Source organism: Contarinia nasturtii, unplaced genomic scaffold (genome assembly GCF_009176525.2).
Source record: "Contarinia nasturtii isolate CC-2019 unplaced genomic scaffold, AAFC_CNas_1.1 Cnas_scaffold_220, whole genome shotgun sequence".
Classification (NCBI taxonomy): domain Eukaryota; kingdom Metazoa; phylum Arthropoda; class Insecta; order Diptera; family Cecidomyiidae; genus Contarinia; species Contarinia nasturtii.
The window spans coordinates 1,462,596-1,477,321 of NW_022197577.1; the positions used below are offsets into that span (position 1 = coordinate 1,462,596).

The window sequence follows — 14,726 nt, forward strand, 5'->3', positions numbered from 1 at the left end:
TTTTCCTCCTCAGTTGAGGAGGAGGATCCTCCTCGCTCTCCTCCTCCTCCTCATTTTCCTCCTCACCATTCATCCTCCTCAGAGGAACAATCCCTGGGGCATACAAATTTGAATAGAACATCGTTGAATAATAATTGTTATGTAGTTGATGTTTAGATTGAAATGGATGAAAATAAAACGAAATGATTTTAACCGGAAACTCTAAAAAAAGAGGAACATGATAGGAACGTTGAAATCTACTAGTAGAATCCGTGTTACGATCATATGTTTTCGATGAAAATTCGAAGACCATTTCATGCAGTTTTTATATTTTTGTTTATTTCGGTTCTTTTTTTTCATTTATTCATGTTAACGGTAGTTGTTCATGTTCATGTCATTTTGTCTCTTAATTTTCTTCAAAGACTGTTTCTCAGCGCGAAATATGTGAGGAGGTGCGTTCTGAAAGGCAGAGCTCCTGTTCGGTGGGGAACAAGAGGTCCTCTCCTACTGACGGGAGCTCTGCTTCTCAGAGCGCTCCTCCTCACATATTCTGCTCTGAGAAACAGTCTTTGATTTTCTTTGATAACATAGTCTCGTTCAGAATTTCCTTAGAAAAAGGAGTCTTTTTACTTTTCCGGGAAAGGTATTTCTTTTGAAAATATCGATATCGTAACACGGTCGAGTTTTTTTTCTTTAAAAATTGAATTCGGAATGTTGAAGAATGGAGGAACTAGATTTATCCGGTTTGAATTGATATTAAATAGTTGAATAACAGATGAATGATAATAAAGTTAAAGGTGTTTATTATTTTATTGGATACTATTTACAGTTCAGCTGCTTGCCCAACGTGCACGTTTCTTAGGTGTGAACGATGATTTCTGTATTCTGTCCATAAGATGAAGCGTAACTACATATTTTACGTTTACGTTTGTCGGTCTCACTCTGAAAAAGAGCACTATTTCAATTGCACTTTTTGCGATGGTGATTTAATATCTTTGACCCATCTAGAAATCATATTGTTGCACATATGTATAACACGAATATTTGAAAAATAGAATAGAATTGATCAATAAAAATGCGACGAAAAAGCAATTTTATTTGGAAAACAAAAGAAGAAAAATTGTATAGTAAACTTAAAATGCCATCTAATCAGGAACGGAATCAATCTATCTAAATGTGCTTAAATTTATTATAATAACATTAAATGATATCGAAAAATAAAACAGATTTTCAATTCAGCAAATTTTTCTTTTTTTTCTCTACGTATTTTTAACAACCAATGTTGAACCAATTTTTGCTAGGAAATTCAATCGTTCCGCCTATTCCCCTTTATTTTTTTTGTGTTTAAGACTTTCCAATTTGACTAGCTAATCTCGGTTGCGGCTGGATCTTTTTTGAAACCATATATTTGGGCGATTTCATTGAATGGTATTTCTTAGTTGTTTTGCGTTCAGCGAATGGATCCTTTTTTGCACCTCTGCCCCGACCAAAATCGGACACGAACAGAAATTATCGGGAAAAAAAACAGAAAAAACATAAACAATAAACGAAATTGAAAATGAAATCATTGCGTAAAAATCAATGTAAGTGAAAACTTATGGAAAAAAACATAAAGACAAGTGACAAAATGATGAACGACAAATGGAATAGAAAAATATGGAAAAAAAAACTCTTTGAATTGAAATGAATGCGTGCTTCAGGTGAAAAAAGAATCCAAAACTTTTGGTTTTGTTTTGGAATTTTGATGGTGGATATTATGATCACATAAGCATATGAAATATGAAAGACTCCGACAGACACATCAATGAAAGTTGGATGTAGTGAGAATATTTGATAGAGTGATGAAATGAACACAAATTACGATGATTTTGAATCACTTACAAATATCGAGTTAAATCTTCAATGTCGACGAGCATTGAATCCTGACTCATGTGTAAATCGTCACGATCCATTAAGTATTTGACCAATTGCTCATTCAGACTTTCGATTTGTGTATGAAATTCATTTACGATGATTTGCAGTTGGGTCAAATTCATGTCGGTTAACATTTGACGTGATACACGACGTTTACCCACTGGAAAATTATATCCAACTTTTTCAATTGTACCACGAATCATATTGGTTATTGGCGATTCCATTTGCTTTTGACGTTCCATCTAAAAAACGAGAAAAAAAAAGGAATTAGTACATTTTGAGTCTTAATTACAATCTCAAGTCGAATTTTCAGTTACCTCCATTTGCATGTGTGCAATATCCTAAAAAATTAAAAAAAAAAAACATTGTTAAAAGGGATACTAGTACGAATATCATGTTTTTTTTGCGCATTTAAAACCAAAAATCTAACGAAAATACTCGATGATCGATTACCTTGGCTTGAGCTAGAGCCATTCTTGCTTCAATTTGAAGTCGTGCCTGTTTCGTGAAGAAGTCAATCTCCTTTGGATCGTCGTCCGTTTTCAATGCGTCCAATGTTAAAGCTGATGATCGAACTATCGTGGAAACGAAAACCATATTTTCAGACTCATTTTAATTGGCGAAATTGGACTCATTTCAATTTTGAGAGTTTACGAAAAAAGTTGAACAACAAAAAATCGAACCAAAATTTTAAAAGTAACGTGACATAGTTCTCTTCTGAAAATTGTACCTTTTTCCTGTGAAGTGGTTTTCTTCATAGATAATGGTCGTGAATTGTATGGATTTGGTTGAACTGTGTTAGTATTGCTATGACGACTTGATGATTGACTGTTATGTGTTGCCGCTTTTGATAGATTTGGGCAAGATTCACTGTCGGAACTGAGGCTATCACCGTCGGCTGCAGCTGCATCATTAACGAAACAAATTTGAAGATTTTTTCCTAAAAAAATTCAATATTAATTGTAACTGGAGACAATAAATTTTTCAAACTGAAATGTTTACCTTCTTGCAATCGTGTCTGTAGGCTTGGTTTGCGTGCTGGTTTTGTCGTTTGAATTTTCGTCAAGTAATCATCTTCGGCGCCCATCGCCAAACGGCGTCGAATTTCTTCGCGATCATTTCGTTTCTGCGAAATATAAAATGCGCATTATTAAATTAAAGCAACGGAATGGCTAGTAAGTCATCAAAATTCAATCGGGTGTACAAAGAAGGTTTAAAGAAATTTAAAATTTTAAATAACGATTTGCACGACGTATAAAATTTCAATTGAATTGCGCCTCAATTTGAACACCGAGTTCACATGAATAAAACAAAAGAACATTTAAAGTAATATATACATAAAATAGTCCAGTCCGTTGCGATAAATCGGTGTCGTTAACGTTAATAACGCGTAGAAATTTCTCAATCACATTGTCAAAGTCTTCGATGAATTTTTCCTTTGTCTTCAATTCGATGGGATCCCAATCGACTTGCAGATCCGTATAATTGAACACTCTTGGTAACATATCATTATCGTGATGGCCCGATGCGGGTTTTTTCCGATATAATTGACTGAAATATGATCGAACCGCATTCAACATTGTTCGTTGATCGGTTGTATTATCACTTGAATAGTCACGATTTGAACTCTGTTCAAGAAATGCGATGGCACTTTCGTTTGCATAATTTCCGCCGAGTGTATCATCTCGTTTATTGTTTGCTTTTGCTATCGGCAAAATCGTTCTAATATTCACGATAATGTTATCGAGCATTTTCTTATTTATTTGTGAGCTACGCAATAGCTCTTAATAACTTTTATGGCACAAAATGCTTATGCAAACCGAATGAATTTTTAATTACGTTGGCGTTATATCGAGATAAAATTACATATTAATTTCACTTAATTAAACACAATGTATTTATTTATTGGTGTTAAGGAATGCAAAAATGCTACGAATGCGTCACAAGCGCAACAAGCGCACTATGTTCATATTGAACAGTCTTCAAGGAACTGAACAGGCACACCAAACAAACAGCTGCTCGATTTGTTTCGACGAAATAGAGCCTTCAGTGCTATACGGAACGACAGATGTGATTCTTTTCGATATGCTTTCGTTCATATAGTTCGTTGTCTGTGCGTGTGTGTATGTGTAGTTGTGCGTTTCTCAAGCAACATTTACCGACAGTGAAGCATAGTTATCACCTTCAGGAAGAATGAATAAAGGCACCAAACTCAATCGCCTTGTGAATGTGTACGTGAGCAAAAAAATTCAAACATTTCATGAATGGCAATGATACTTCGTTGAAATGAGGCAAAGGGGCTCTGATTACGACCAGTGTACTTGTGTGTGTGTGTCGAAGTGATTTTCATTCCTTTACTTTGTGCACTTCCATCGAAATTGTTTTGTAAGCAATTTCAAACAAAGTACTTGTGTTCGTTGCATGGATTCTCTTTTCGGTACATTGTGTTTACACTTAATATCAGCAGAAAAGCTGAAAAAAGATATAATAATCGAAACAAAGTTGATCTTTGGATGTAATATAAAGAAAAAACAATTTTCAATATCGTTTTTAAATCTCTTAGATAAACACTCCATGAATCATATTGCTCGATATTGCTGTTCATTCATTCGGTTTCAGTTCAATTCCGACTATTGGGCAAATAAAAAAATAATAATAAAAGTATGTAATGTTTTATTCATTGAGCAACAGCCATAATAAATGGTCGATCTATATTGCCCATAAAATGTCCGTTGATTTTAAGCGATGAAAATAATGCAAACAAATTCGTTCCGCATAGTTCATTCGCTTTATTACAACAGCTCAAGATCAGCTGCTTGAACAGAATCCAAGCCGAATTGATGTTTTCCTACTTAACATTTCAATCATTTGCCGAATTAAGATAGTTTTGATGCTGACTTTGGAAACTGACGGAATCGACCTTTAACCATTACATTTTTTGTAGTTTCTCTTTTTTTACAAAATTGCAACGCGCTTTTTAACGTCTGTCATTCCAACGAATTTCTCAAGGTTTTACGCGAAATCACGCAAATTTGTTTCGCTTCAGTAAAATTCTTGACGAACAGAAGCTAAGATCACTCATTATTATTTTTTGTATATACGAAAAAAATACGAATTGTCATCATAGTCACAAAAACAGCAGCAAAAAACTTGCAATGACACAGAAAAAACCAGATTGATGTAACCAATTCGGTTTGAATTTGAGAATTTGATACAATTGTTGATGTTACGATCGAGCGTATTACATCGTGCACAACGAGATAAAACTGAACTTTCTAAAACAACACTCGTGTGTCACGCATTCACTCTTTATTACATTTTTGTGCGTCGGAAATTGTCGAAAAATAACAAAGCACCTGACTTCACCGCACTATTTCCGCCCGAGAAAAGTGAACAATGGAAATTGTAAAAAAAAATCACTTACTTGTGTTGCAAATGTACTGAACAAACGAACACTGTCCAAACTTTCGTGATCGTCATAGGTCAGTGTGTAGAGATCGTTTACAAAACGTGAGTCTTTCTTATAGTGTCGCTTATCAAACGAATACGGAAGCGAACACAATGACGTTGGTTCATTTATCGATTCACCGATCGCAAAATTTGGACCACTTTTCTCGTAATAAAATGCAGCACACATGTTTTATTCACTCTTGAAACATTCCACAGCCACCGATTAATTTTCTTTGTTCAATGATACTTAAATAAACACCGTTTTAGCATTGAATTTCTTTCTACTTTGATCATTCCGATGAATATTGACTTGGTGATCTTTATTTTTTACAAAATTTCAATTTGGCTAGATAACAACTTCGTATTTGAATTCAATTTTCTGCTTTGAGCCACAACTTAATATTCTCCATTCAGCAGAATTGCAACTAATTTAAGCACCAATTTTATTTCTACATTATTATCGCTTCAATATATTTCTCATAGTTGAAGTTATAAAACTGAAACTTTCCAAAATGGAATTTATTTTTCTCTTTTAATTTGCGTATTTTTTTTCGCAAGTTTGTAAAACGCGTTGCGATTGAAACACCAATCAAACTGTGACTGACACCGCGAGTCTACAATCGCTGGCCATATTGTGGCATGTAAAGAGCGCTCTTTGTGTTGTGTTTTTCGAAGCAATATAGCAGCGGCAACAGAGAATGGATCGTGCCACGAAGCGTTTCAAACATCATATACGATCATTACGACGGAATTGTTGTGTTACTAGAGTAGTGTATTTCTTTGTTTTGTTGATTGTTGCCGTTGATTCGAATGAGACGCCAAGAATGGTTTAGAGCAGTGCGAGCAATAAAAAAAATAGCAACAACAACCAACCACAACAACAACCGAATCATTACTGTGTATGTTGGTCATGAAGGTTATTTAATTGAGAAAGTCGAAATTCTGCAATGATCAATTTGTATGTATTTGACGATCGGTTGAATGTTGTAGATATTCGACTATACACAGAAAATACACGCGATGATATTTTTTTACCATTTGTGTCTTTTGTTCGTTCGAAAAAAAATAATTGTTTCTTGCGGTGTTAAAGTTAACGGAAAAGAGTCGCGACTTTTTACTCGCTTTGTACGTGCTCTTTTTTGCTCTCTTCCGCTTGAATGTAGTAATCAAAGATTTGAAGCATAAGAAAATCAAACGCATGTCATTCAATCAACGACGCCTACTTCAAAACTTAATTTTCTACATTTTCAATCACTCGACACTCTTTCCGTACGGATTTTCAATTAAGGTTAAATTCTGATTTAAATTCTTATACATTTTCTTGTGCGAACTCGCAGTAATGGGATTACAGTCGTTAATAACTCGACTAGTGATTTTTACTTAAAAAACTCAGAAAGCGTCTTAGAAAAATAAATCCGATCGCTTCAAAAATGGAATATTGAAATAGAACATTCGGCATTGGGTAATAACTTCTTTTTTTTTGTCTCATTAAATGTAAATATTGACCGTAAGAGTGTTGGCTGTTTTGTTTTGCCGTCATATTCCAGATAATACCGCTCGTTCTGTGTATTTACGGTGCAATGCTTGATTACTCAAGCAGAAAATGTATCACAGTGAACTGGTTTCATCGATGATCCAGACGGTATAGCACAATCACCGCATTCGTACATTATCTATCAAAAGCGTGCGCGAACATTGCTCAAAAATAAAAAACACAGCACAATTCACACCAGATATAATATATAAACTTATTCATGTACAGTTTTGTTGATAATAATGGTATTTTTAATTGATAGTCCACTAGAAACGTTCCGAAGCTCTTGAAATCACTTTCAATAATATTATGAAAAATGAAATACATACGCGTCGATCGTCCTCCTTCACCAATTTCAGATGATTTGCAATGGTTTCCAAATCGATAACCGGAAGCGCTGTCTCGATATTGTAGACATCAAAGCAACCTATTGAAATGAAGAGTCAATTTATGTTATAAAAATATTTTAAATATTTTAAATATTTTAAATGATGTTATGACAATTACCTGAATGCTCTTTTTGATCTTTTTTCGCCTGATTGAGTTCGGAATTTGTGCAATTTTCGCCATTATTGTTGTTATTGAAATGCTTTACATTGCCGTTGGTCGGATTGGTTGGTGATGACGTTGTATTTGCTGTTGGTTTATTGTTGTTGTTATTATTAAATTTATTGCCTTGGCCCCGGTATAATAGTGCATTTTTCTTGATTTGCATTTGCACAATGGTTTCCATCAGTGTACGTTCGTCCATACGCTCTTTTTTACGTGGCTGTACAATGGCAACACTTGCTTTCTTCGATTTATGAACAACTTTGCGATTTGTGTCCGCACAACTAACCGACTCTTTTCCGTCTGATGAGCATTTCGTATTGTCTATCGTTGCTGCTGCTGATGTTACTGCTTCATTGGTCTTGTGTGCTGCAATTGTATTCTCATCTACAGCTGAATTGTGGGCGGATTTCGCACTAGTCATATGTTTTTTTGCTTTGCGATCAAACTCTGGCAAATGGATTTTCTTTGGGTGTGTTGCTACCGTCACTGAAGCCGAACATTTTATCATCGGTTCCGTTTGAGCGTTATTCGATTGTTTGTCATACCAAGCCACTTTGTCTTCATTCATGTATGCAACGGTTGGCAGCTGTCGGTCATCGAACGATGATCGCTGATATTTTGGCTTTACAATTGCCGTTGGTATTTGATTTTTTGCCATCGAATCCTCTTTAATTAATTGCTTACCATCTTTTGATGCCGAAACCGATGCTTTTGATAGCATATCATGAGCATTTGATAGAACTGCATCGGTTATCTAGAAGAAGGGCGAAATAAAGGTTTTTTTTTTTTATTTGTTAAGATTAAGTTTTTCTATAAGTTATCCATCATTTGATGAAAAAAACATTACATTTCCCTTGCTCACTAGGTGTGTACCGGAAAAGTGAAAAAAAAGAAAGGAAAGAAAATCGTACCTTGTCCATGAATTTGTCATTCGTTTCTTTGCTGGAAATTGATGCATCAACTACATCGCCATCATCTTGTGAGAAACTGTTGCTTCTATAACCCGTAACCAATAATCCAAGTTCTCTTTCCACTTCTTGTTCAAAATTGCCAACAATGTCAACCGGAGTGATGCTCCATGCGCTTGGCTCTTCCTTTTCCCCGTTCGATGGCACCGGCTCAGTGACATCAAGCAAAATATCCGGCTTATCAACGCTCTGCTGCTCAAAGCCTTTTTCGCATGAATTCGATTTTTTAATAACATCTGGTTCGTTTGTGGTTGGTGAATCAATCTTCTTAGCAAAAGTTTCAATATTTGTAATATTAATTCCACCATCATCATAATGTTCCAAATACGTTTTTAAATCGCATGCATCAATATCGGTTATACAATAATCCATTGCATCAATGTCCGTTTGTTCATTGGCCAATTCCTTTTCGGTAAACATTTCAATGGCCGTCGACAAATGGCATGAATTTGATTCAAAAACGGTGCGCAAAATCTCTTCAACTGTGCTTAAATTGTCATTTTTTGATGTCGGCGTAACACTCTCTTCAACAATATTATTTCCATTTGAATCGTCACCACATGCAAATGTATTATTATTTTCCGTACTATGTCCTTCACTTGGAAAATCACTGTCAACTTCGGAAAAATCACTGTCCGACATGCTGCCAATTTGATTTGCGTGATGATCAACAAAGTGTTCGGACAATGTATGGGCTAAATGTTGGAAACCGGGATAATTTGGATTTATTATTCCACGTGGATATGGTGATTTCTCTGCACTCAACGACGCTGAAATCGATAATGATGAAAATTCTTCTGCAAGAAAAACAAAAAAATTCTTTTAAATGTAAATTTGAAAATAAAACTTCGTTTGATTTGTGTTTACCTTCTTCATCCATAAGTTGCTCCTCTGTATTGGGAGCGTTGATTTGATGTGATTCGAAATTCTGTCGACATAAATTGCTTCGATTAATCAATCGATTGACTTCCGCTTCAATATCCGAAGATGAATCATCAATCAAATCGACGGTGTCTTTTGTCAAATCTAAAGATTCATTGTGATTCACATCATTCCCATTCGCATTATCATCATCGTTATCAGTTGTAGCAAGATTTTCTCGTGATTTCAGCTTTCTCTGCGATCCATAAAAACAATACGTTTCATTTAATGCCGCTAATGCCTTACTGAACTCCGTTTCCAGTTGCCAATTTCGGGTTGAATTCAGCACATCACTTCCGATCGAATCGCTGCATTCAAAGTATGCCGTGGTGGTGGTTGCCGTTTTTGGTGCTGTACCAATTACGCTGTCGTTATTTGATTGATGTTTTCCGTTCGATGTGAACGTTTTCACGGTATTACCATTTGAGTGGCAACCGCGATCGATATTATTGTTATCGTTGGCGTGATTATTATTGTTGTTGTTGTTGTTCAAATAACTCAACGATTCGTACAAACGCATATTGCTGTTCGCTGAAATAAATTGGAATTTAAATGGAAAATTATTCATTTCGTTCGATAAAAATGCATTGCTGCTGTTTAATGTTTTGAATACAAAATACAATCGACGAGGGACAACATGAAATGAGAAAAACACTTTTTTTCTGCTTGTTAAGCTCAAATTACAAGGAAAACAATACACTTTTAACCATGTTTTGCTATTTATTTTCAAACTATTATTATTTTATGACCACACTCGGAAAATGTATGTGGAAAAAAAGCGACCGAGCTAGTCGCAAGTAATAAAAATGAAAATTGCACTTGATATGGGTCATGCAATGGCTTAACAGTATGTTTTATTTTTCACCGTCCGTTTGATGGATTCAATTAAATTAAGTCGCCTGTTCAACGCGGTTTTTATGAAACATTGGCAAATATGTTCATGTTGCGCTAGGACGATGCTGTGCACAAAAAAAAATGAAATAAATTGCCACTTTGACTGCTGCTCACTGGCAAAATGGTGGAATTTCACGGACTTTTTTTCTGCGATGCGAATGTTTTATAAATGGCACTTCAAAGTCTGATGTCTGTTGTGCGGCGCGGCTGGCACATAAAAAACTAATCGAAACCTTGTTGCATTCATGTCCTTGCATTACTTTGAACCTGCTGCACTGCATCGCGAACCATAATCATTGATTTCGGGAAGTGAAATGACATCAATTTTCCAATATTTCAACAACAAACGGAAAATTGAATTACGGAAGCGAAAAAGTCAAAATGTAAAGCGAAAAAGCCAATCAAAAATTCAACGCAAAACAGGAAACAGACAACGTCTATGTTGACTCAACACAAATGGTGTGTCTGCTTATGTAAGGCGTGGAAAAGATTGAATGAAAAATGCAGCGCTTAGCATTGAGATAAAGACATGTACACAGCTTTTATGGCTGAGAAAAAACCACCTCTTGGGGGATAGAATATGGACGAAGAAGAAGAAGAGGTGGAAAAAAAACTATTTTCCGCCGTCAGTGGTGTCGGTTTGGTTAAGCTTTCTCTCCCTTCATATAGTTTTTTATTATTCTCGTTTTCCTTTTTGGATTTCGTTTATGCGGTTTACTGCATATTATATAACGATTATTGATTTTTACGACGCGTTTGACATTTTTGCACACTCAATTTCAATGCACAATCATTCATTTGCGAAAAGTTTTTAATTAAAGTATGACATGAATAAGACATTGAAGAAAATGCCATCGATTAATAAAGTGGTTAATTTTTGTTGTTGTTCTCGTCCGTAAGAGACATTGAGTGTTAATATTCTCGCCTTTGGTGTCAGTCCTTACAATAGAAATCCTTGATGCAAATACCTCAACATGGTTTCATGGTTTCAGTGGTGTCGGAATGCGTCTCGATTCAATTGTATTTACAACCCCACTTTATTTAATCGTCTTTGTACCAAATTCAATTGATTGACCCAAAGGATTTCAATCACTTCATTTATTTTTACAAAAAGTTTATTTTATTATTTATTTACAAACACTCGTATCGTATTTACTGTGAACAAAGCACAAAATTACTGTTAAATACACATAACATAGCCGTAGGGTGGCTGATTCGCAACTGGATGGCGAAATGATTTCGTCTTTTTTCAGCACTTCAAGTTGGTAGCACGAATTCAACGTAACGTAATCCCGGAATAAACAGACAAGAAAAGAACAAAAAAAATACTGTATTGCGCAAGCTCCGTCACCCGATATGAGACGGCAATATAGCTGTTCTGGTTTGCTCGCTCTAAAATGTGGGGTAGTAGCAATGGAACGTGTGTGGATAGAAAATGTGTGTGAAACAAATGGCTGTTTTTCCCGTTCATGAATTGAAAAATTGGTTTAATGAAGTAAGAAGACTGACTTGGTACGTCTTCGATTTCGTAGGTGCCATGCAATTCGTTCATTCGAACAATTTACGATTATGATTGTTGTGTACACGCTACGATTTAAATTTACGTGCAATGTGTGGCACGGCATACAGACAAACATGTTGTATTTGCGATTGAATGACGGCTTTTTGCAATATATTTGCCATTTGTGCTGGGATATCATATTAAACGCAAAACATTGATACACACGCACGCACCCCAACAATGCGAAACGCGATGGTATTTGTGCATGGAAAAAACGTATTCCGGCCAACAATTATGTGGAATTGAAGATTTTCGTGTGTGCATGTATCTGTGCTGTAGACTGTGGTGATATTTTCCAATTTTTTTTTCTCTCTCTCTCTTTTTTCTTATTTGATGGCATTTTGTTTTGCATTTATACAGATAGAGTATTTTTCATGTGCGTCATTTCGTTTCGCATTCATTTCAGCTGAATGGTTTATTTTTGGGATGTGCACAAATGTTTGACAGCGAAACACACGAAAACTTCATTTTTATTATAACATGATTTAACCAACTGTGGCCCAACCACTTCTGACTGCCGCAGTCTAACGAATTCCATTTCAACAAAAATGTTAAGTAAAGAGTTTTTTTTTTGGAGAATTTATTGTAATGATCTATGTCAGAAGTGAGCATTTTTGTTCAGAAGTGAGCATTTTTTGTTTTGGTCTGAAGATTTATGACATTTATGCAAATTACATGTATGCATGGCACAATTCTAGATTTTTTATTTAAAAAAAGAAGATACAAATTATGAATGTGACAGAAGAGAGAGAGTATAATTTTACCATCGTAATCTACATAATGCGATAATTCTATTTAAAAGTCAGACATGTAAGAATCTCTTGGGGACTTTTTTAATTGATCAAATTAGAGTCGGTGACAGTGAAAGAATCTCTTGGTAGCAAAGGGATACTAAAATGAATTCAACGATACTGTAAATAACAGTGACATAGTTTAATTACCAACCATAAACTTTTGAAATTTAAAACGTTATTATTAAATTTAAAAACTCTCCAACTAAAACAATGCCATCGGAAACTTATTTTGGTCAATTGTGGTAAAATGGTCTAAAGTAAATGACAGCAATGTCTCTAATATGCGAGAATGACGATATCAGCAAATAAATCGAAATTTATGACCCAACAGTTAAATTGACAGTTTATTACGTAGCATTGAACGTCACGGACAAAGCCAAATGGTAAATTTATTGGTGATTTTGTGGGAATTACATTCTCTTTCCTTTACATTTTGTTGTTAACAGAATAACAGTCTTCTGTTAGTGAAAATGACGATAGTGAAAAATGACGAAATTGAATGAAAGCAAAACCAATAAAATTGATCTTTGATGGCGACTCTTGAGCCCACGCTCCTCCTTGACTCTTGAGCCCGCGCTCATCTTCTCTTTCGCCTTTTCTCCACTTTCTCTTCTTTTCTTTCGACAAATTATGAATGTATATGGAAAAAAGCGTTCACACAAATAATCCATAGAAAACGATTTTGATTAATCAATACAAATGAATCCGAACAGTAGAACACGATGTAGAATCCATTTTTTTTTGTTTCGAAAAAAGGCCGACTGTTCTGTTTGCCATAATTTATTTTCTCTCCATTTTTCTGTCCTCATTCCATGCAACATGACAGAATGTATAGAAAATGTCATGAATAAAAATAAAATAACAGTAGCCACAACAGCAGCAGCCTACTCATACGAACCTTTTTTTTTTGCTGTGAAGCTTTTGAATGGCAGGAAAGAAAATCTATATTAAATACTTGACACGTTCGACACAAAAATGAAACTTGCACACCAAAATTCACCGTTCGTTCACTTGACACATGAATCCGTACACTCAGAACGAGACGTTCCTTCCTTTGAGCTGTTGTTTCTCTTTTTTGCTATTTTGCTTTTATGAATTGTCTTTAAAATTCACTTTCCGAAGCACTCACTTCAAAGGAAACGAATACGATAACAACAAAAAAAATCTACACAATACTCGCGTAAAATCACAAATCATCCATTCAACGAATGAATGTAGATCATATTAAATGAATCAAAAATTGATTTGTGGGCAGATAATACGAAGTTTATACATCGCCAGCAGACAACTCACTGAATGGAATCGAACCAAACATGAAATTACGTTGAAATTTAATCAACATTTATCCTATTTTAAATGGAAAAAATACACTATGGCATTTGATACTGGCGACATTTTAACTTGAACGGAGTCAGCAAGTATTGTTTTCTATTGTCGTCCTTTTCACATCAATTTCATCCCTCTTGTGCCACCAAAGAGCCGAGTTGTATAGTTGTCTTTGTTCGGTTGCTATATTTTCCCCCTACTTGAACATGGAGTGCATGTATATGTGATTGGGGTGGCATGCGCAAGCTGTTTTGGAATCGGCACTTTCCCACAGCATGTGTACACTACTCGCATAACTATATATATGCACACACAATTTGTACCTATTTGGTTTTTCATACGGCAAAACGTAAATTCCCTCGATGCCGGAGAAACATGTACACCGTGCACAGTGAGTAAGAGTATGCGATTTATGGCGTACATACATTTCGAAATCATATCAATTCATTTGAATTAACATTGTAATTCTGATTGTGGTTTATGTCAAGATGAATCCACAACATTGCGTTTATGCGTTTATGGTGTTGCGTGTATGTGTGTGTGTGTGTGGTTGTGGTACAAGATGCAATTACCAAAAATTAATAAACCCACTTATTACATGAGAATTTTCATTAAATGCATTAGTTTGCTAAAAACGTATTTTTAATTGAATTTCATTCGCTATTTTAAAACATGTCACGTACATACACTATTTGCAATTTTTTAAACACCCAGGACCCTCAGCTAATGCTGCAATCTACAGCAAACTTATTCAATTAAAATTGCATTACAGTTATCGCCCGAAGCATTCTTAAACCATGTAAACCGCACCAGTATCCATTTTGACTGGAGAG

At 35.2% G+C, this 14,726-nt stretch overlaps 1 protein-coding gene across 4 annotated transcripts; it reads right to left on the reverse strand.

Annotated features, from left to right (window-relative positions):
* Positions 1–1,041: 1,041 nt before the first annotated feature.
* On the reverse strand, positions 1,042–13,867 carry LOC116336909 (M-phase inducer phosphatase). Of its 4 annotated transcripts, none has more exons than XM_031761117.1 (11): positions 13,469–13,867; positions 9,265–9,851; positions 8,341–9,194; positions 7,385–8,183; positions 7,207–7,304; positions 2,896–3,019; positions 2,624–2,833; positions 2,347–2,468; positions 2,211–2,234; positions 1,861–2,135; positions 1,042–1,456 (listed from the first exon to the last, which is right to left on the reverse strand). In XM_031761117.1, exons 2-11 carry the CDS (start codon positions 9,836–9,838, stop codon positions 1,324–1,326), a joined length of 3,213 nt encoding a protein of 1,070 aa, XP_031616977.1. In that variant the 5' UTR covers positions 9,839–9,851; positions 13,469–13,867; the 3' UTR covers positions 1,042–1,323. The 4 variants fall into 4 exon arrangements, with proteins under 4 accessions (XP_031616977.1, XP_031616979.1, XP_031616978.1 ...); XM_031761119.1 differs by having other exon boundaries at positions 9,265–9,849; positions 13,466–13,867; XM_031761118.1 differs by lacking the exon at positions 13,469–13,867 and adding an exon at positions 11,181–11,421 and having other exon boundaries at positions 9,265–9,849.
* Between the last annotated feature and the right edge of the window lie 859 nt (positions 13,868–14,726).

Bases quoted from the DNA above. Each gene is read 5' to 3' on its own strand.
- LOC116336909 (XM_031761117.1), bottom strand. From the start codon at position 9,838: ATGCGTTTGTACGAATCGTTGAGTTATTTGAACAACAACAACAACAAT. The intron at 2,834-2,895 runs GTAAACATTTCA...GAATTTTTTTAG, and splicing joins ACAGACACGATTGCAAGAAG to GAAAAAATCTTCAAATTTGT. The intron at 2,235-2,346 runs GTAATCGATCAT...TTAATTTTTTAG, and splicing joins TGGCTCTAGCTCAAGCCAAG to GATATTGCACACATGCAAAT.